The sequence below is a fragment of the Ambystoma mexicanum genome, chromosome 9, assembly GCF_040938575.1.
Source record: "Ambystoma mexicanum isolate Mex_15411 chromosome 9, UKY_AmexF1_1, whole genome shotgun sequence".
In the NCBI taxonomy this organism is placed as follows: Eukaryota; Metazoa; Chordata; class Amphibia; order Caudata; family Ambystomatidae; genus Ambystoma; species Ambystoma mexicanum.
Window position 1 is genome coordinate 895,645,692 of NC_090931.1, and position 22,955 is coordinate 895,668,646.

General features: G+C 44.5%; 1 protein-coding gene across 1 annotated transcript in view; it reads right to left on the reverse strand.

Moving 5' to 3' along the window:
- The window catches only part of NDUFA10 (NADH:ubiquinone oxidoreductase subunit A10), a 468,753-nt gene that overhangs the window by 289,714 nt on the left and 156,084 nt on the right, over positions 1-22,955 (reverse strand). The window contains exon 6 of the mRNA XM_069616024.1: positions 10,249-10,328. Coding sequence (XP_069472125.1) covers positions 10,249-10,328 — 80 coding nt within the window. The remainder of the gene's footprint in view (positions 1-10,248; positions 10,329-22,955) is intronic.

A 22,955-nucleotide genomic window follows, 5' to 3' on the forward strand; every position in this document is an offset into this window, starting at 1 on the left:
GTTCTACAGGACCCTCTCACCTTTTTCCTTTTTGTATAGAAAATAAAATGTGTGTTCCTTGCAAAGAGGTGCATCGAGCCTTTTTCCTTAGAGGATTGTTTTTTCTTGTCTGGTTGTCTGAGGTCTTGCCTTACAAGTCTGAGGAAATAGAATCCCTCTTTATGTGGTTCTGGTACTTCGTATTCCTATAATTCATTGTATTCTCACTGCAGTGATTTTCCCTCGTATCGCTGAGTTTAGTAGGATTAGTCTTGTACTGTAATTCTGTCCTGTAATAGATTTCACTCTTGGTATATGCCCATTCACTGGGATGAGTATGATGCATGTACTCGTTATTCCTGTGTTCCCTCCCGGGTCTCCAGTCTTGCCAGTTACCTTGTTTCCCCAATGGTTTGGTGTCACTAGGCCTGCTTTCAGGATACGAATCTCGCTCCACTTAATCAGGGTAGCTTCTAATTGCATTCTGTGTGTCTCTGCTTCTTGCCCACGGCTACGCTGGACCAGCGTTACTGCAGTCTCTGCATCATTGATAGACTACAGTCCACCTCTTGCAGGTCACGCTACCACTCACGACTGGTTCCCTCTCTCACTGGAACTACTATTGTGATGTTTTTCCCCACTGGGCCAAATATTGTGGCTTCTTTCACTCGGCCGAGTATTGTGGTTTCTTCTCTTACTGGGCCGAGTATGAGGAGCCCCACAGTGTTTTATCATTTTTTGTAGAGGTTTTCTCCCACTGGGATGAGTATCATGAGTCCCGTAGTGGTTTTTATTCTCAGTGTTATTTGGTTTCCCACTGGGATGAGTAAGAATACTCCAATTGTTATATTTGGTTTTCAAAATGTACTGATTAATAATGTCCAAAACGCTGCCCTTTCCCCAGGGTCTCATGTTCTCCCCTTTACCTTTCTTGCAAAGGGGATGTGTCACTGGGTCTGAATCTGCGTTCTCCTTTCCAAGTTCTCACCGACTTACTCCTTTCCAATTCCTCTCCGACTTATCAGGATCTTTTGTACACAGTCTGGCGTCTGCTTCTTATGCCCCTCGCCGTGGTTTTTTCTGTACACAGTATTTACGTCGGTAAAGGATTTCTCTGGTTTCTCGGTCCGACCAGCTGACATGTGGTATGCATTTTTCCTGGAACTGCTGTTGTTCCAACAGGCTCTCTCCAGCCCATCCATGCTTGGGTTTCTTCGTATGTCCCTCCTGGGACTGAAGGCAAACTTGCAGGCTCTTCGGTAGCCCGTCTTTCCCTCTCTTTGGCGAGCCCCCTCTGCAACTAAAGATAAACTCACTGATTCCAGTTACCTTGCTTCTTGAGCAGGGAGGGTCAAAGCTCAGCTTCCCAGGTTTCTCGTCTGTCTGAGAAAAAAGCCTTCGTACAGGTCTCTGTTTCCTTCTGACAGCTGTTTCTACGCTCCCGGTATTCTCTCTCGTTTGACAACAGTCCTCCTTCCCTTTTTATGATCCTTTCCTGGACCCCTCTCCAGCATAGGATTATAGTCCTTTTTCTCTTGTTGCCGAGTGATCATTCGCTCATTCCTCATAGTCACAGGATTGTCTGCTTCTACCAATTGGGATCTTGTTATTAATCGCTCAATCGTCTTCATAGTGTTTGCACCATGCAAGTCTTGGCTGTTCTCGCACAATAAGAAACAATGGTTTGATCTTCATTGCAATTCCGAAGCCTTGATGTTACTGTTTGTTTGCAAGTGAGGGCTTGTGGGAGTTCCTCTGCGAAATGGGAGTTCTTGTCTGCAAAGGGTTTGGGGGCTCTCCCTGTGCGGTCCCGCTTACCACCACCCCTAGGGGGAATATTTCCTACAAGGAAAGGCTGTCCCTTGGGAGAAGTGAATGAATCCTGTGATCCGTCACAGTGGATTGTGAACCTCTGGCCCCACTCAACTCTCCCGAGACGTGGCCTTGACAACTCGCAGTCTTATCTCGATTGGTTTGGCTAAACTCCCAGAGTTACACAGAACACTTAACTGAACCAACTAGTCAAAGTATGGAACCAGTCACCATGTCCTCTTAGTGATTTGAAAGTTGATAACTTAAAGAGGTTGTGTGGACAGAGGAATGCCATCCTCTGCAAACAAGTCTGATCTTACACACAGAATTCTTGAACATGAAAAAAGTAGGATAACCAGTCAATGGTGACGCAGGAGGTGCTGGGGCTGCTCCCAGCAGCATTAATGGATTTATTTTAACTGCCACTGTTGAGAGGGGAGAAGAGGATCCCACTAATGTTTCCTTGATAAATTCTGAGGCTGAAATCATGCAGGAAAAGGCTTGAGTTTAATATGGCCAAGCTACAATTTGATAGGATTGAAAAACAGAAGAATAGGGATCAACAGTTGGAACTTGCAAGGATCACAAGACTCCTCCTGAGGTTCTGGAAATGGTTCTAGATTCTCTTCTCATCCTAGATTTCCAAAGTATCTGCTCCGTGTATAGGATGGTTAGAATGATATAATTGATTGAATAACAACCTTGGAGTAGGCTTGTGAAGCGCAAAAAGAGGTGGGGAGGGGGAAAGAGTCTGATAAAACTGCATGGTTAATCAGTAGGCTATCCTATTCTGGCTGTAGTGCCATTATGGATATGTCCATGGCTGATCGAAAAGACTTTCCTAAATTGAAGCAGCTCTCCTCTTAAAGTTTGGGAAAACTCCTGCCCAATACTTGGAGGCCTGGAGATTACAGAAAGAAAGAAAATACTTGGTTGTCCTTTGTCACCGATTCCCTGAAAAAATCTGAGTGGCTGGGTGAAGGGCTGTAAGGTACACCACCTTTGAAGGCATGATCAATTTGGTCATGCTGGAACACCTTTTTGACGCATGTTGCCTGGACCTGAAGCAGCATTTGGCGGATTCTAAGGAGATTTATCCTATGAAACTGCTCATTGAAGCTGACTTATGGGTGACCCATAGAGTGTCCCATAAGGACAAACCTGCTTCTGGCGAGAAGTGGGGGGAGGGGCAAAAAGAGAAAGAGGGTGGGTCTAATAAGACTTCCTCCCAGAAGGCCCACACAAAGTTTTAAAAGGCTAAATCACAAGATTCTGGAAAGGGTAGTGGGATTAACTATCACAAGCATGAGCGTGGCTACTCCAAGCCTTCCTACATACCAGGGGGGGCAGTGGATCATGTGTAGCCTGTGGAGCAAGTGGCTTCATGAAAGGGGACCACAGATGTAAGGGTAAGACCATGATGGGGGTCCACTCTGAACTTGGATTTTTCTCATGAAGAGATCCTTCTCGTTAGATACTTTTCCCAATGGCCTAGCAATGCTGGAGCTTCAGCTCCATTACCTGTTCTGTCCCAACATTATTTTCCTGAGGATAGTGTACTGAAAGCAGGTGTAAGTGCCTCTATTAGGAACGCTGGGCTCAGCCCTGCTCTTGTAGATTCCATTGAGGTAAAACCAGAGGCTCTTGCCAGAGCTTCTTTGGGGACTACTCAGTTGACAGGGGCTCTAGGCCAACTTCCCCAGTATTGACCGTCATTGAAGCTGTGAATAGTGAGATGGATAGGGCATCTGTCAATGTGAGAAGGGTTCCTAGAAGAGAGTTCTGGGAGAGATTAGTCTTCAAGACTTGGGTCCTGAGAGACACACCCCAGACCCTTCTAGCTATGTCTAAGGGGCAGCTTCAGCCGAAAGGGAAACCGAAGGCTAAAGGAGAAAGAAAACAGAGCTAGAGCAGGATTTGAAATTGAGGGGAGCTTGGAGCTATTTATCTCCTGCTAATAGCATAGAAGAGCTTGGTTTGCTTGACGCCAACAACTACCGTGAGCTACGTTTGGCTCCCCAGATTAAGTGATAACTAACTAACTAAAACACACACACACTCCCTCCCTCCCTCCCTCCCTCCCTCCACGCCCCATGAATTGAACTTTGTGCATTTGGGACAATCTATGAATAAACACACTTATCTTCCTGTGCAGAATTGAGAATGCAGTAGCTGCACAAATGTGGCAACACATTGACACCAATATTCTCTCCAAACTTATCAATCCCTGTTCAGACCCAGATACAGCACGGGGAGGACAACCATACAGGTGGTCGACAACACCCTTAACATCCTTGATGATGGCCACCCCTGCTTCCTGGTTCTACTCAACCGCTTTCAACACAGTAGACCACCAGGTGCTTGGGGACACCCTACATCAGCGCATGGGAATCAGCAACCTTTTTTTATGCTAGTTCAAGTCCTACCTCACCATCTGCCAGCAGTTTGTTCAGGTGGATTCTTCTAGATCGCCAATGCTACCAGTTACCTGTGGCGTCCCACAAGGTTCCATCCTCTCCCCATTGATCTTCAATCTATACATGGAACTGCTGGGAGCCCTCCTTGCACACAAAACATTCACCAATACTTTGACGACACATCAAGATCAAATCCATCAAGAACATCTATAGGCTCAAAACCTGCCTCTCGCTGAACCAGTTTTGGATGTCCAGTGCATACTTGAAGTTCAACCCCTCCAAGACCGTATTCCTACTCCTCACCAACAAGAACACTGACATACAGACCTGGCTATCAACCATGAACTTTCATACTCGTGCTCACCTCCTGCGCCAAGTCCCTTAGGTTCCACATTGATAAGCACCTCTCCATCAAGGCACACATAGCTAAGAAAACCAAACAGCTTGTTATCAGCTCTCCCTCCTGCAGAAAGTCGATCCCTCGCTCCCTCCCTCCCTCCCTCCCTCCGGACAGCTTTAGATCCACTGTTCAAGCACTGGTCCTATCGCACCTGGATAGGGGCAATGCACTCCTCGAAGGCATCCCGTTGTCCTCCCCTGTGAAGTGTCCTACACGCGGCTGCATAATCAAGGATCTATGCAGATACGAGCACATCACCCTGGCCCTCATCAACCTTTACTGGTTCCCACTGCACGCACCAATCACCTTCAAGTCGTGCTGCGTCCTCTATAAGGCAGTCATACTCAAGTCACCCAGCAACCTCGCGGAGAAACTCAGCATCTCTGATGGACAGCACACCACCAGAATCGCTCTTTATCCTCCGATCGGAAGCAGGCCTTTTAACGATGATGGTTTATTCTTGTGGCCCTTGCGAAGTTCTACCTTAGGGACCTCCTCCTCTGTAAGCAAGCTTGGCAGTACAGAAGTCCCGTAGTGATCAAGGGTTTCTGGCAGTCCTCCAGGTTCAGGGACTTTGACAACTACCTCAACCTCAGTTCTACGTAGGGCAGGGGGAATATTTTCTTTCCCTCTACAGGATCGAAATTAAGATTGGATAAGCAGGAGCTAAAAGCAGCCCCTGGGCATCCTGCATTAACCAAGGACTAGGAGCTACCACTGTGGAATGAGGAGCTAGTACATAGCATTGCGCAAATATAACTTTCACATAAAATGCAAATGGTCATTTTGCTCAGCGTTTGTCCCCTCATGCTTTAAATGTTGTAAAGATGTATCATATTATTATTGTATGTATTGAGGTCAGACCTAGCTTCGAGAAGCAACAGTGCTTTACAGAATTATACAATACAGATGCATAATGGAGCGCTTTTCACGGGTAACAGAACAGATATACAGCAAGGGGGGGTAGAATACTAAGGGGCACAGAGGAGCAGTACCGGGTGGCAGAGGGAAGAGGGGTGGATGGCATCTAGCCAGTCAGGTGGCACAGGGGGCGATGTGAGGGCCATGGTGTTGAGGAGAGGCCCCTTGAAGAGGTGAGTCTTGAGTTATTTTCTGAATTGTAGGAGTGTGGGGGCGAGTCTGATGCTGACGGGGAGGAGGTTCTATAGTCTTGGGGCGTAGGTAGAGAAAGCTCGTTTTCTGACCCTTTCCTTTTTGCAACAACCAACTTAAATGTCTGCACGTGTCCTGGCATCTAAAAGGAAGGTGGGTCCCTAATGTGTAAACCCACAGAGCCCCCAAGATGAGACCATGAGAGGCTGGTGGTTCCTCAGGATGTGTGGCCCTTCCTCCTGCAGTTGGTGCATGAAGTTCCCCTTGCAGTTCATCCTAACATCAGGGCAACTTAAGTGTGTTAACGAGGTAGCTCCTCTGAAGAGGTTGTGCCCGATTCAGGCAGCATCTTCAAGTTCAGTTATAGCAAGACCCTGTGGAAGTTTGATTAGATTCCTTAGAGAGCCCAAAAAAGGCATTAGGACCTTCTTATATCATACTTATTGTCAAAACCCCTGATCATGAGTTCATGGTCCGGGCCTTACCAAGTTGAACGACTATGTAAGGTAATCTATTCAGTGGGCCTTGGAAGACGTAGAAAGGCTTCCATGGTTTTTCCCCGTGGATAGAGTAAAGGAATTCGTCCTTAGGGATGAAATAGGAGCCCTGCTCCTGGTTTCAGAAAGCGATATAGAATTCTGAGTCGCCCCCGGCGCTTTTCCAGGGAATCCCTTCTCATGGCTTCATTGAGGGTGGCCTAGTGTCCCCTCAACTGACCCCACAACAGCAAGGGAAGGTAAAACATTGCTGTGGCAATTTTCCCCTTTGCCTTCTTCAACTCCAGGCTTCACAGATTGGTGTGAACAGGACTTTCTCACTGTAGGTGGTGGACCTAACAAGTTTATGAGTTGTGGTTGTTCAGACCAAGTAAGATCTAAAACAAAGTTGGAGGTCAACAGAAAGTTGCATCACATGCATATTGAGCCTTTTAGCAGTCACTGGTCCAGTCCTGTGGTTCTGGTACCAAAATCAGGTACCTCTGGTTTGAGATTCTGCATGGAATATATAGAGCTGTGAATGTGGTCGCCAAGACTGAAACTCACCCTCTACCATGAACTGATACTTTGGTAGACAAGCTGGGTGCTTCCAAGTACCTCAGCACCTTTGATCTCACTGTAGGGTATTGGCAAATATTCCAGACAGAAAATGCCAGGAGAAGGCAGCATTTTAAACACCTGAAGGACTTAATCATTTACAGGTAATGCCTTTTGGGTAGAAGAATGCACCTGCCACGTTCCAAGGGTTGCTAAACCAGGTTCTGAATGGGTTGGATGATTTCTTCATTGCATATCTAGATGATCTTGCAGTCTTTAGCACCACTTGGGAAGAACGTGTCAAACACCTGGGGGTTGTGTTACAGGCTCTTCAGAAGGCCCACCTGACCATAAAGGCAACTAAGTGCCAAATTGGTAAGGAATCAGTGGGCTTCCTTGGGCATGAGGTTGGTGGGGACAAGATTCAGCCTCTTCTCAGCAAAGTACAGGCTGGACAAGACTGGGCAAATCCCACTACCCAAACCCAAGAAAGCTTTCCTCGGCCTCACTGGATATTACAGGAACTTCATGGAAAACTATGGCACCATAGCTGTCGCTTTGACTGCTCTCACGACTCCGAAGAAACCCAGGAATGTTTCTTGATCTGTGGAGTGTGAAAAGGCCTTGAAGGGTCCCCTTTGTTGGGTCCCTGTTCTCGGGACACCAGATTACCAGAGACCTTTCAAAGTGTAGACTGATGCCTCGGACACTGGGATAGGAGCAATACTATCACAACTAGATGACAAAGGCAGGAACATCCTGTATGTTTCATCAGTTGCCAGTTTAGGACAGAGAGCTCTTTCCATTGTGTGGAGTCTAAGGAAGCCAAGACCCTACCTCTATGAGATTCACTTCACTGTGAAGACGGACCATAGGCCCTTAAAGCAGTTGATGAACATTAAGGGAGAGAATGCCAAGTCAAGCTTCTTTTCACTGGCCTTTTGCTCATTTGTTAAGGGGAAGCTGACTACTCCTTCAGACTGTCAGCACTGGGAAACTAGGTTTCCCTTATCCGTTTGAGTAACCTTTTCATACTGCACAAGGGGGATTACTTTTGCATCATCCTAGACTTAAACCAAAGGGATTTTTGGTTACTTTTATAGACAAGTTGGTGGCAGAAGTTACAGCTTTAAGATTTTTGCTATATTTTAGCTAGATCATTCTAGATCTTGGGTCTCCCAAGATGGCAGTGCCATGATATTTCTCACTTGTACTTTGGCCATTTTGCTCTTTGACCTTCTTCCTGCCTTCTCAGGTCAAGAATTCCCTTTTATGGTCATTCATTTGCAAGGGAAAGCTGCTGTTTTTCACAGACTAGTGTATGCCATGTGTGTATGGGCTCAGGAAGCAGGCTGAGACCACTGCTGGCGTGCATAAGTAGTGCAGATCCTTTCTATTTGAGGGTTGAGTTTGGCCACTCACCTGAATTTAGGATAAGAAGAGTCCTGCAGCGATTCCAGCAGATCAGAAGAGGAGCCAAGTATCCTGTGTAGCTATGCAGACGACGGAAGATCTGAGGACGAATCCTGAAGAGGCCTGGCAATCATTCTTGCTGTGGTCCCAGTGAAACCCTGACTACCTGATCTCAGAAGACCCTTACAGTGCTTTGACCCATTGGACTGTTGGGACAAAACCTGTCTCAATGCCTTCTCATGATCCTGCAGCCTGGACCCTTCAGAATTGTCCCTGGACCACCAAGAAGTGTTGCCGTTCGTCATTTTGGCCCAGAACTTCGGTGGTCCCCAGCTAGTTCTACAAGTCTCCTTCCTGCAAGGTTTCAGCGTCCCAGCATCCACCGGTCCTGTTCTGGAAGGCTCCCTTTGTTTGCAACGGCAGGCATATGCGGTCACCCGTGTGTGGTGAATGTTGCTGGAACCAGCCTTACCCTGCCTGGTGGAGTGTCCTTAAGAGTCCTGCTGCATTTCTTCACTGGAATGGATTGCACTCAGCTCATGGATCCAACCGGAAACTTCCTTGCACCCTCAACTCCTGGGAATCTTCTACTAGATCCAACAGTGGGAAAACTTACCTCCAGCGACCCCCATTCGAGCTGCCAAGTCCTTTAGGAAAATCAGAGCAAGGGCAGCGAGTAGTTTAGATACTTACTGTTGTCCCCACCTTCTCCTTTATAAAGTTTGTGAATAACTAATGTATTATTCCATTCCATTACTTTTTAAAAGGTTTGATGAAAAAGCTGCTATAGAAGCTAGGAAAAGCCTTTAACTCACCTGTAAATCTCTTTGAACAACTTCTAGCACAATCTTAACACCCACAGGAACACTTCTTAACATTATCCCTTCTTATAAAGGTACTTTGCGAACTTTTTGGGCACAAGGCCCCATTCACCTTAGGGTTGGACTCAAAGTTATGGCTTCTACTCCTGTGGATTGTTAATACAATTGCCCTAATACTTACCTTCCCATTCAGGTATATGGTGAACTGTATGCATTGTATTAACTGTGGCTGTATAGCTATTTTAAATTTAGAGTGTTGTGTGATAACCTGCTAGATTAATTTTTATAGTGTATTTTTGGACCTACAATAGGTATTTTTGTACTTGCCTGTGTAAGTAGAATCATTGAGTATTTCACTTTGACACTCATTGTGGACCCCTAACCCCACTCACCTCTCCTGGGACTTTGCCTTGACCACTCTAAGCTTACCTTGATTGGTTTGGCTAAACTCCAGAGTCACCTGTTCATTATAACTAGGGTGGCCTCCTAAAATTTGTCCACCAGTCCAAATTTTAGAAATCTATCGAAACAGCAGTCTGTTGTGCTTTTAGGACCCTAGGGTCATATTTGGTCTGAGGTTCAAGCCCCTGGCTAACTGTGTCCTGCAACTCAACCTGCAAAAGGTAGGCTTGTATTAACTGGGATGTTTCACCATTCCTGCACTGTCTATTTGAGCACTGAAACTGTGAGCATTTGCCTCTGGACCCTGGGTTGGTGGGGGTATTTGAGATAGTTACCCTCAGGCGTATCCATGGAACTAAGCATCTGCAATTTGCGTAGGAAACAATTCCAGGCTCAAGGAGTCCTGGCAGAAACTACCTTGAATCTATGATTAGCATTCATAGCATATCTCCCCCAAATGCCATGGTACCTTGATGGTTACTAAGATAATCCCCCTCGTCCCCAGCTTCCTTCTTTTTCAGGCATTAATTTACCAGGTCCATCCTTGCTAGGAGGTTACATCAGGATTTTCACTCCTACACCAGGAAGGGTTGATCACAAATTAATCCAAACCAGCCTAATTAAGGCTGACTTCTCATTTCTCTCTCTCCTTCCACTTTCCTTCCCCCACTTATACCCTTCCTCAATGCCCAACATCTACGTGGTTTCCCAATCATTAGCAATAAAATAACCCGGGTTAACTGATCTTGGTGTGTGCAGAATTGATTTTCAATATCTAGGTTAACCCTTCGATACCATTTTTTTCTGGATAAAAGAAATATTAATAAAAACAAAATAAATAGGTTAATTCTGCTCACCTGATCTTGGGAAGGAAGGATTTCTTGTAGGCGTCCTCGATTCCCTTCAGGTAGTTAATGGAAACCTTCTTCTCGACAGGCTGCAAGAAGAATATAAGAAGTTGTTTAAGCAGATACTATGTTCGCTATGAGCTCAAATACAACCTATGTTCGCAGCAGGGTTTAGTGCCACTCTCACTACCCAATTGATTTGTTTTTCCTGGTAAGATCGGGGCCTCTTATGCTCATAGATCTGATCAATATCTACCATGATCCCCGGCAGGATCAGTGTCTCATGCTCTCTGATGAGTACAAGGTCTCCTATGCACAGATTGGGGTTCTGTCTCCAGGCGCACTCAGTGACTAGTAGGAGGACAACGATGATTGTCAAGTAACATCAAAAGTAACAATAATGGTAACTTACAGGAATAAAACAGTTCCTAGAGGGAAAGAAATTGGTTAGGATGAGGTTTACATGGCAGATCCAACCCATACTAAAATCTTTCCAAAATAAATTTGCTTTAAACACTAATTCATGGAGGGCAAATATAAGAATGAAATTGAAAGAATTTCTTTGAACAGTACTGGAAAACTATTCTTGGGCCTTTACATTCTACCACAGTCAGGAGGCATCTGAGTCCTGTGTTTAGGGTGTAGGGTTGTCTTGCTAAACCTACTCTTAAGCTTTCCTTGGCTCACGTAGTGCAAGCTCTGATTAAGCAATCAAGGCTAGCAGGGCACTGAACTGGATTGTACAAGGAGGCCCCAGTAGAGGCATATCCCCGGATATGCATAGTGTGTACAACTAGAAACGTACAAAGGCTGCCACCAACCAGTGGCGTGCCCACAACAAGCTGTCCAAAGGAGATTTGCAATGGGAACCAGGATACTTGTGTGCCCCGAGTCTCAGCGACTTCTGGATACCCATCTCTTATGTGGCCTCAATCAAGGACTCTGGGAAAGAAAGGGGTAAATCTGGTAGGGAAAATCAAAACTTGAGCACCTCTGCCGGAGAAGCAGGGTGGGACTTGTGGTCTCCACTGCATATTAAAACAACTGTCCTTAAATTGGGTTTGACAGACCCAATCTATGGGATGCAACAAATAATTGCTAAATGTTATAGGACAATAGAACAAAGTCTATAAAGTTGATTACATTGCAAAGAAACACATGAACGATGTTAAAAGCAATCTTATTTGTCTGCCCATTTTTCAATGATTACAGAACAAATGAATGGCAGCAAAATTTCTCAATTATGGTTTAGTAATGTAATTACTTCCAAAGTAGCGCTTAAAGACATATCTGTAACGTGACTTAGGAAAGATGAGGAAACTTTATTTTTGCATGCTGAGCATTTAGGACAGATCCAGTTTCTGGGAGCACCACCTCCAAGGATCAAAGGACACTGACAGAGAAAACCTCCCGGAGGGAGAGAGAGGGAGGTGATGACCCTGGGACCTTGGACCTGCAGTGGGGTGAATGATGTGTCTGTCGCCGAGCTGAACAACCACCTATGCACTCGCCAACGTGTTCTAACACAAAACAGAATTTTTTAAAAACATTTCAATGTGAAAATTTCAATTGACTAAAATTCAAAATACAGAACATGTATAAACTTTGTTCATAAAGCATTATGGCAGAAAAGAATAATGTGATCAAAAGAAACCACCCGATAATGACAATTAAAACTAAATTTATTATTCTTGGTCACAATGCAGTGCCTCTAAAACCTTAATTTACTAAAGAAACAGCAGTACATGTGCTCTGTAGTTGAGGTAAGTGAGAATCAACATGCCAGGTTGACAAATAATTATCAAAGGGAGAAAATATATAAAAAAACGAAAATGATCACAAACCAGTAGGTGAGCATTTAATGGCCAACGTTTACTGGTGAAAAGTAGAGCATTTATGGATCAAACTAGCTCTATCATATGGGAAAAAAACCTAAAGATATTTATTAGGTTTACTTTTGTGAAAGGTCGACATATGTTTCGGCTAATGGCACCTGAAAAAATCAGGCAATGCACAAAAAACATTGACTGTTGGTGCAGCTGTAGCCGTCTTCAGGACAGAGGAGAAAAGCAGTATATAGCAGTGTTGAATACTTCATAGGCGTCATGCTATGTCGTTAAGAGAAGGCACGAAACCCACTGTAAGGCAAAACAAACATAAACATATCACATATATATACAAATATAAATTAAAGACAAACATCGTAAACAGGTGGTTCATAAAAAACTATTTAAAAACATTGGCGGTGTAACAGCGGCGGAACGCCCGGTGGGCAGTACACAACATTATAATCATCACCCACTGCAGCCAAGGTACATGCAGAGAAAAAGGTGTTAGATATATAACCCTATCTTGCATTGTGTGAAATCTATTTCTTGTCTAATGAAACAATTCATTTGTATAAAAAAATGGTAAGATTATTTAATTACTTATCCTTATTCATTTCAAATGGATGGCTTGCTTATATATTGAAGCAAGAGCATAATACATCAAGAGAAATTATGTTCAGTTTCAAATGCCACTAAAAGTTGATGTACTATAACATTTTGCAATATAAAATATCAAAACATAGAGGAAATGTTCAATGTTGCTGCAGTCTTTAGGCAAAATCATATTGTTGTGGGGCCCTTTATGATGGAAAGTGGAAGGCAATGCTTACCATTGTTATCTTCAAAAGATCTTAGACCAGAATGTGAAACTTCGAGAGTTACTTAATTCGAGTGCGCCGTAATGGACGCTGAAGAGAACCTATTTGGGCCTGAAAAAAGACAGAAATGCCCGAGTTTTAAATTCAGCTTATTATTATAAACAGGCTTTTCAAAATTTAACCGAAGAAAAGCAACCGGAACTGTTGTTACCTCTCAGGTGTTATTAAGTGCAGGCTCGTTTCAAATAGCGACTGTGGTTGCAACTGGAGGGCTTGCGCGTGGCCTGATATGAGTGAAAGCAAAAAAGAGAAAATGTACGGCGAAATGAAGGTCACTTATGTGTTAAGTGTCATTGAACATTTTTCGGAGTTGTATTTAGAAGCTTGCAGTAATGGCATTAGCTTACCTCTAAAAGAAGGGGAAAAGGAAGCCGGAAATCATCTGTACAGGCGCGCCTGTGTTGTGCTCGTTAAACGCGTCTGGAGCCAGCGAGGTACGTGATGTTAGTGAGGACGAAACCAATTCCGCTGTGGAGCCGTGTCAATTAGCTGCTCGGAGCCTACGTGCTTCCGTGAACAGCTGTACACGCGCTCTATTGGGTGTTTAAATAGGGCGGACGGATGACGTGACTTATGTTAATTGAATGTAACGGGGGAGAAACGGAAGGAAAAAAGAAGCGGCATAAGAACCGGATGTTTACTTAAACTTACAAGAGCAGAGTTTTTCTTGGGGAATTATTTAAAAATAACAACGTCTGAGTGCACCAATCCTCAACTAGTTAGCATGTTTGTGTTTAGTGATTGGCAAACTATCATATATGAAAAAAACAAAAAAGCCTCAGAAAGTTTTATTTGGAGGAAAATGTTTCATTAATTATGTATCATTATATTATTTAATTTTATTCTGTGATGGTATCCATATTTTGTGATACCTTTTTTTTACATTAGATGAGACAGAATCTAAATCAATGTGTGTCTAACTAATGGCAATACATAAGATGATTTAATAATCTTGTAAGGCCAAGAACAATGTGATTATTATGACAGAAAAATAGGACCTATTTGAGGAACACTTATTTTATTATATGGAAAAAATGTTTTTGAAAAACCATGAAAAACATTGGGCGGGAAAGGCAAAAAAGCAGGTTTTAGAAGAATAGGGACCACTCCACTGTTGTGTTTAAGCCCCGTTTTACAGTGTTTAAATTAAAAATCCATTTCTGTTCTTGTTTGGTGAGGAGTAGATCTCTATTCCCACCTCTAGGTGGAGCTGCAACGGTTTGAATTACAAACCACTTTAGGTCATTGTGGGAATGTTTCAATTGGGTGAAATGTGCCACCATTGGTTTATTTTCGATTTTATTTTTGATACATGAGCGATGCTCACATATTCTTTGTTTTACCGGACGTTTTGTTTTTCCCACATATAATAAATTGCAGGGGCATTTGATACCATAGATGACCCATGGAGTATTGCAATTGGAAAAACCCGTCAAGGTCCATTTCATTTCATATAGTTGCAGTGTTTTCAGGTTTGTAGTTAAGGAGCAAACCGAACACAAGCCACATTTAAAATGTCCTAATACCGGTGGCAGAGACCACAGAGTGGTTTGAGAGGGTAAAGATTTTCGTGTGGTAGGGTACGTGTGTACAAGTTTATCTCTAAGATTGGATTGCCTTTTAAATGCAAATCGAGGTGTTGCAGGAGCAAAATCTGGAGTTGTAATGATATGCCAATTTTTTAATATTATTTTTCTGAGTGAATTGCTAATGGGTGAAAAAGTCGAGACACATGTGATCTTATCTGCTGGGCTCTTCTCAGTAGGGGTTAGGCAATTTTGTCTATCAGTGTGTTTCGCTCTTCTATATGCTCGTGAGATGGACTTAGAAGGGTACCCTCGATCTAATAGTCGAGACTTTAATAGTTTCCCATGTGTTTCAAAATCAGAGATATTTGTACAGTTTCTTCTGATTCTAAGGAATTGTCCAATTGGCAAATTTTCTTTTAGGCTAGCAGGATGGAAGCTATCAAATCTTAATAAGGTGTTTTTGTCGGTCTCTTTTCGGTATAACGAGGTAACCAACTGTCCATTTAGGGATTTTTTGATGGTTAAGTCCAGAAAAGAAACTGAGCTTAAATGTTCGTCTCCTGTGAATTGTATGTGTGGGTTTTGTCCGTTTAACCATTGGGTGAATAGCTTAAGTTCATTGGAGGACCCCCTCCATACCATGAAGATATCATCGATATATCTATACCAACAATGTATATTCTGTTTAAAAGGGTTGTTAGGGTGATAAATCGAATGTTCTTCCAGGTTGGCCATAAACAAATTAGCCAGATCTGGGGCAAAGGTTGCCCCCATGCTTGTGCCGTGTTTTTGGTTGTAAAAAAGGCCATCGTATAGAAAAAAATTCTCCATTAGTGCTATTCTAGCACATTCTAGGAGAAAGGAAGTAGGTACTGAATTAATAGTTGTTGTTCTTTGATTGAGATAGAATTCAATCACTTTCAAACAGTCTAGTTGAGGTATACTTGTATATAATGAGGTTACATCAAGGGTAACCAAGATATCTGTATTCAAGATGGATAAGTTGTCTATTCGTTGTATCATATTGGTGGTGTCTTTAATAAAGGACTTCATTTCTTTTACAAACGGACGGAGAAACCAATCAACATAAATGGACAAGGGTTCAAGAATGGATTTTAGAGCCGAAACTATAGGTCTGCCGGGAGGACAAGTTGCATTCTTGTGAATCTTAGGCAACAGGTAGAAGGCTGGAATTATTGGATTCTTTGAAATTAAGAATTGTTGTTCATCCAAGCTAATCCAGCCCTCTAGGTGTGCATGATAACGGGGCTTAAACACAACAGTGGAGTGGTCCCTATTCTTCTAAAACCTGCTTTTTTGCCTTTCCCGCCCAATGTTTTTCATGGTTTTTCAAAAACATTTTTTCCATATAATAAAATAAGTGTTCCTCAAATAGGTCCTATTTTTCTGTCATAATAATCACATTGTTCTTGGCCTTACAAGACTATTAAATCATCTTATGTATTGCCATTAGTTAGACACACATTGATTTAGATTCTGTCTCATCTAATGTAAAAAAAAGGTATCACAAAATATGGATACCATCACAGAATAAAATTAAATAATATAATGATACATAATTAATGAAACATTTTCCTCCAAATAAAACTTTCTGAGGCTTTTTTGTTTTTTTCATATATGATAGTTTGCCAATCACTAAACACAAACATGCTAACTAGTTGAGGATTGGTGCACTCAGACGTTGTTATTTTTAAATAATTCCCCAAGAAAAACTCTGCTCTTGTAAGTTTAAGTAAACATCCGGTTCTTATGCCGCTTCTTTTTTCCTTCCGTTTCTCCCCCGTTACATTCAATTAACATAAGTCACGTCATCCGTCCGCCCTATTTAAACACCCAATAGAGCGCGTGTACAGCTGTTCACGGAAGCACGTAGGCTCCGAGCAGCTAATTGACACGGCTCCACAGCGGAATTGGTTTCGTCCTCACTAACATCACGTACCTCGCTGGCTCCAGACGCGTTTAACGAGCACAACACAGGCGCGCCTGTACAGATGATTTCCGGCTTCCTTTTCCCCTTCTTTTAGAGGTAAGCTAATGCCATTACTGCAAGCTTCTAAATACAACTCCGAAAAATGTTCAATGACACTTAACACATAAGTGACCTTCATTTCGCCGTACATTTTCTCTTTTTTGCTTTCACTCATATCAGGCCACGCGCAAGCCCTCCAGTTGCAACCACAGTCGCTATTTGAAACGAGCCTGCACTTAATAACACCTGAGAGGTAACAACAGTTCCGGTTGCTTTTCTTCGGTTAAATTTTGAAAAGCCTGTTTATAATAATAAGCTGAATTTAAAACTCGGGCATTTCTGTCTTTTTTCAGGCCCAAATAGGTTCTCTTCAGCGTCCATTACGGCGCACTCGAATTAAGTAACTCTCGAAGTTTCACATTCTGGTCTAAGATCTTTTGAAGATAACAATGGTAAGCATTGCCTTCCACTTTCCATCATAAAGGGCCCCACAACAATATGATTTTGCCTAAAGACTGCAGCAACATTGAACATTTCCTCTATGTTTTGATATTTTATATTGCAAAATGTTATAGTACATCAACTTTTAGTGGCATTTGAAACTGAACATAATTTCTCTTGATGTATTATGCTCTTGCTTCAATATATAAGCAAGCCATCCATTTGAAATGAATAAGGATAAGTAATTAAATAATCTTACCATTTTTTTATACAAATGAATTGTTTCATTAGACAAGAAATAGATTTCACACAATGCAAGATAGGGTTATATATCTAACACCTTTTTCTCTGCATGTACCTTGGCTGCAGTGGGTGATGATTATAATGTTGTGTACTGCCCACCGGGCGTTCCGCCGCTGTTACACCGCCAATGTTTTTAAATAGTTTTTTATGAACCACCTGTTTACGATGTTTGTCTTTAATTTATATTTGTATATATATGTGATATGTTTATGTTTGTTTTGCCTTACAGTGGGTTTCGTGCCTTCTCTTAACGACATAGCATGACGCCTATGAAGTATTCAACACTGCTATATACTGCTTTTCTCCTCTGTCCTGAAGACGGCTACAGCTGCACCAACAGTCAATGTTTTTTGTGCATTGCCTGATTTTTTCAGGTGCCATTAGCCGAAACATATGTCGACCTTTCACAAAAGTAAACCTAATAAATATCTTTAGGTTTTTTTCCCATATGATAGAGCTAGTTTGATCCATAAATGCTCTACTTTTCACCAGTAAACGTTGGCCATTAAATGCTCACCTACTGGTTTGTGATCATTTTCGTTTTTTTATATATTTTCTCCCTTTGATAATTATTTGTCAACCTGGCATGTTGATTCTCACTTACCTCAACTACAGAGCACATGTACTGCTGTTTCTTTAGTAAATTAAGGTTTTAGAGGCACTGCATTGTGACCAAGAATAATAAATTTAGTTTTAATTGTCATTATCGGGTGGTTTCTTTTGATCACATTATTCTTTTCTGCCATAATGCTTTATGAACAAAGTTTATACATGTTCTGTATTTTGAATTTTAGTCAATTGAAATTTTCACATTGAAATGTTTTTAAAAAATTCTGTTTTGTGTTAGAACACGTTGGCGAGTGCATAGGTGGTTGTTCAGCTCGGCGACAGACACATCATTCACCCCACTGCAGGTCCAAGGTCCCAGGGTCATCACCTCCCTCTCTCTCCCTCCGGGAGGTTTTCTCTGTCAACTTTATTTTTGCAACCACCGTTAATTTTAAAGGAAGCCCCAGCTATTTGTTATGGCTTGTACCATGTACTGACTTTTGGAGATTAGTATTTGTATTTTGTTTATTTGTATAGCGCACAAGGCCCGAGGGCAACCGGGCGCATTATTTAGTTACAGTCGGCTTACATGGAAGTATTTACATTTAGAATATACAAAATATACATGTGACATAATCAAAAGGTACACAATTTACAATATACAAGTGACATAAACGAAGGTATACAATTTACAGGATAGGGCAGAATGCAATGGCAGAGACATAAAAATAGCCTGTGGTGTCATAGAATATTGCTACAGTCAACAGTCATCCTTAGTCGAGGGTGGACAGCCAAACTTTGGCATTATGCTTGAAGGCAGTGAAGGAAGGTTCAGCTCTGAGTGGGTTAGGTAGTGTGTTCCACAGCTTGGCTGCTAGGACAGGGAAACTGCGGCCTCCAGATTTTTGGAGGTTGAACCGTGGGATGACAAGACAATTAGTGTGTGCGCTTCTGAGAGGTCTCGCAGCTGAGTGCGAGATGAACCTGTTGGAAAGGTAACTGGGGGCTTGGTTAGCAATACTTTTAGTAAAGTCCTTTAGAGTCACTTTTCTTTTTATTAAGGTATTTATTGAGCGCAGACCCAGGTTTGGGAAGCAACGGAGCACTTTACAATCATCGGGGAAGAACAATGAGGGAAGCAGAGAAGAACAAGTTACTCTCTTACCTGGTAACGTTCTTTCGATGGGATGGTCCGACGACGTATTCCATATCTATGACAGTAATCACCACAGCTGTGCTGCTTCGGAAAATCTTTCTGCGTCCTGCGTCGATGACGTCGATACGCCGCCCTCGAGGACCTCCTCCGACGGCCGACGTCACTGGATGTTATAAGTAGGACGCACGACGCCCGTAGCCTCAGTTGTAGTTTTTTTCCCCCAGAACGTGTGCCACCAATCATCTGCCAGTCTGACACCCAAAGCCTTGCGGAAATGTAAGCTGCAATCGCATAAGAAATTCTGAAGCGGGGAAGGTAGGGAGGGAACGATATGGAATACGTCGTCGGACCATCCCATCGAAAGAACGTTACCAGGCAAGAGTAACTTCTTCGAGGGGATTGGGTCCTCCGACGTATTCCATATCTATGACAGACTCCCAAAGCAGTACCAATGCAAGGAGGTGGGAAAAGAATTTAGAAAACAGAAATTTAGCATGCCCAATCAAATTACAGAGTAAAGGACCGCCTTGCCAAAGGCCAGATCCTGCCCCCGGATGGAATCGAGGGAATAGGGACGTATAAAAGTATGTACCGAAGCCCAGGTGGCTGCATTACAGATGTTACGAAAAGGCACACCCCTCTGCAGGGCAGTAGAGGCAGCCATACCCCTGGTAGAATGGGCCCGTAAGCCGACCGGTGGATCCTTACCCGCCAAGCGGTAACACTCGGAGATCGCCAAAATAATCCAGCGAGACAAAGTCTGTTTCGTCACAGCTTGTCCCAAACGCTTTCCAGTGTAACCAATTAAGAGCTGATCGTCCACTCTGACCCGGGACATGCGTGAAATATAAAATCTTAAAGCTCTCCTAGGATCAAGCCTATGGAGCCTCTCCTCTTCCTTACCAGGATGTGGAGGAGGATAAAATGCCGGAAGAACAATCTTCTCGCCTAAATGAAATTCCGACACCACCTTCGGAAGAAAAAAAGGACGAACTCTAATGGCAACCCGGTCCTTATGAAACACAGTGAAGGGTGCCTTAACTGAAAGTGCCTGTAACTCAGTCACTCTGCAAGCGGAAGTGACCACAACTAAAAATACAGTTTTAAGAGTTAACAGTCTCAAAGGGCATGAATGCAAAGGCTCAAACGGAGCACCCATCAGAAACTTGAGAACAAGGTTCAAATACCAACCGGGCACCTGGAAAGGTGACTGAGGGAACACATTAGTGAGCCCTTTCAGAAACTGAGAAATTAAAGGAATTTTAAAATAGGAACACTCTTCAGACGAGCGCTTAAATATGGACAGCGCCGCCAGGTAACCTTTAATGGTACCCACTTGAAGGCCCCTGTGGGCCAAAGAAAGCAAAAAAGACAGAACCATGAGAATTTCACATGCAAAAGGATCCACATTCTTAACCCTGCACCAGTCGCAGAACTTTCTCCAACGGCAACAGTACAGGGACTTTGTTGCGGGCCTTCTGGCCGAAAGCAACACCTCCATCACGTCTTCAGGGAGGTCCCAATCCTTATACCTCAACCTTTCAGAAACCAAGCGTGAAGGTTGAGGGACCTGAGCTCGGGATGGAGAACCTGACCGCTCTCCCGTGAGAGCAGATCGTCTCGGTAGGGAAGACGACGTGGAGGGCAGATGGACAAGTCGAGAAGGTCCGGGTACCACGTTCTCCGGGCCACGCCGAAACAATGAGGAACCTCCGTAACCTCCGCAGTACTTGCGGGATGACGGGGACTGGAGGAAACGCGTACAGCAGTGGGAATGACCACTCCACCACAAACGCGTCTCCTAAGGCTTCGTTCGTTTGGAGGAAATTCCCGCGAGCAGAACCTCTCGCACTTCCGGTTGACAGTGGCGGCGAAGAGATCCACCTGAGGGGTCCCCCAAAGGGCAAAGATCTCCAGGAGAATCTCCTGAGCCAACTCCCACTCATGAGAGATCGCGCTCTGCCTGCTCAGAGCGTCCGCCGTCTCGTTTTCGTCTCCTGCCAGATGAACTGCCGAGATCGAAATTTCCTGCTGGATGGCCCAGAACCAGAGCTGCATCGCCTCCCTGCACAGAGGAAGTGACCCTGCCCCCCCCCCTTTTTGTTGAGGTAGTGCATGGCCACCGTGTTGTCCGTCAGGATCAGGACATTCTTTCCTCACACAGTCGGCAGAAAAGCCTTCAGGGCTAGCCTGACGGCCCTCAGCTCCAACAGATTGATATGGAGTCTGGACTCCGACGGAGACCAACAACCGCTGACTGTCAACTCGTTGGCATGAGCTCCCCATCCCGTGAGGGATGCGTCCGTCATGATCGTCACCTCCGGCCAGGCCAGCCAAAATGGAGCCCCCCTCATCAGATTGCCTTTGTCGGCCCACCACAGAAGGTCCTGGGCGACCAAAGACGGCACCTGAACAGGGTCCGACATCCTGCCGGAGGACTGAGACCACTGGAGCTTGAGTGCCCATTGCAAAGATCTCATCCACAACCTGGCATCTGGCGCCAGAAGAATGCAGATGCCATGAGGCCGAGCAGTCTCAAGAACTCGAGCGCTGGGAGAGTCTGGGCAAGTTGAAACTTGTGCACCATCTGCTGAATGTGATGAGCCCTCACCTGGGGAGGAAAACACTGCCCCAGGGACGTGTCGAGCACTGCTCCGATGTACTGGAGCCTCTGAGTTGGTGTCAAATGGGACTTCTTTAAGTTGAGGGAGAAGCCCAGCTTGTGGAGGGAGTGGCAGGTGACCGACAGATGATCCAGGACTTGCTCGGGAGAGCGCGCCCTGATCAACCAATCGTCCAGGTAGGGGTAGACGTGAATCCCCCTTTCCTGAGGTGCGCTGCCACCACTACCATGAGCTTGGTGAAGACCCTCTGGGCGGAGGTCAATCTGAACGGCAGGACCCGAAACTGAAAGTGCGGGTCGCCAACCATGAACCTCAGGTACTTCTTGTGCTTTGGATGGATCGGCACATGAAAATAAGTGTCCTTGAGGTCGAGACACCAACCAGTCCTGAAGTTGAAGGGCCTGGAGGACTTGAGAGAGAGTAACCATCTTGAACTTGTCCTTCCTGAGGAGTTTGTTCAAACCGCGCAAGTCCATGATGGGTCTCAATCCCCAGTCTTTCTTGGAAATAAAAAATAAGGGGAATACCATCCCTTGTTCCTTTCTGCTACAGGCACCAGTTTGATGGCGCCTTTCTCCAGCAGGGATTGAATTTCCTGTGCAAGGAGCGGATCCGGACTCTTCAAAGAGATTCCCCGGTGGATTGTCTTGAGGCCTCTGCCGGAAAGGAAGACAGTAGCCGTGGGTTATGATCTCCAGAACCCACACATCTGAAGTAACAGCGTGCCACTCTGCAAGATGCTGCGCCAGCCTTACCCCAACCAGCGAACCATGGGACATGACCTCATGACTGAGCTGAAGCGGCTGCTGCGTTGTCTGATGGCAAAGATGCGACAGCCCGAGCGGCCTTGGCACCTCGAGTACCTGGTTTTCCACCTCTGGCACTCCTACGGTTGCCCCTTTGACTAGCAGCTCTTGTCGCTTTACCAAAGGATGAGTAATAACAAAAAGGAACCCCCCTCCATTGCTGTCCCCTAGGACGAAAAGGTGGAGGTTGTCGAACAGCAGCGCCCAACGACTTTGCTGCAGCCTTTGAGGTCTGCAACCTCTCAAGGCTCTCGTCAGCCTTGCTGCCAAAAAGATGTTCCCCGTCAAAGGGCATGTTGAGGAGCCAGGCCTGCACATCAGGAGCAAACCCCCAACTTCTGCAACCATGCAAACCTGCGTATTACGGTGCTCGCCGCCATGGACCGGCTGACGCAATCTGCCATGTCCAAACCCGACTGAACGGCCTCACACATGGCATCCTTGCCATCCTGAACCATGGCAAGTAAACCATCCCGTTTGTCCCCTTCGGGAATATGTTCAGCCGCCAAGGGAACAGTTCCACAGAGTGCGTGAAACTAGACAAGGCACATATGGAGTTGGCCGCCTGAAGCGCCATACCCCCTGCAGAAAACACTTTGTTCGCCCAGCCG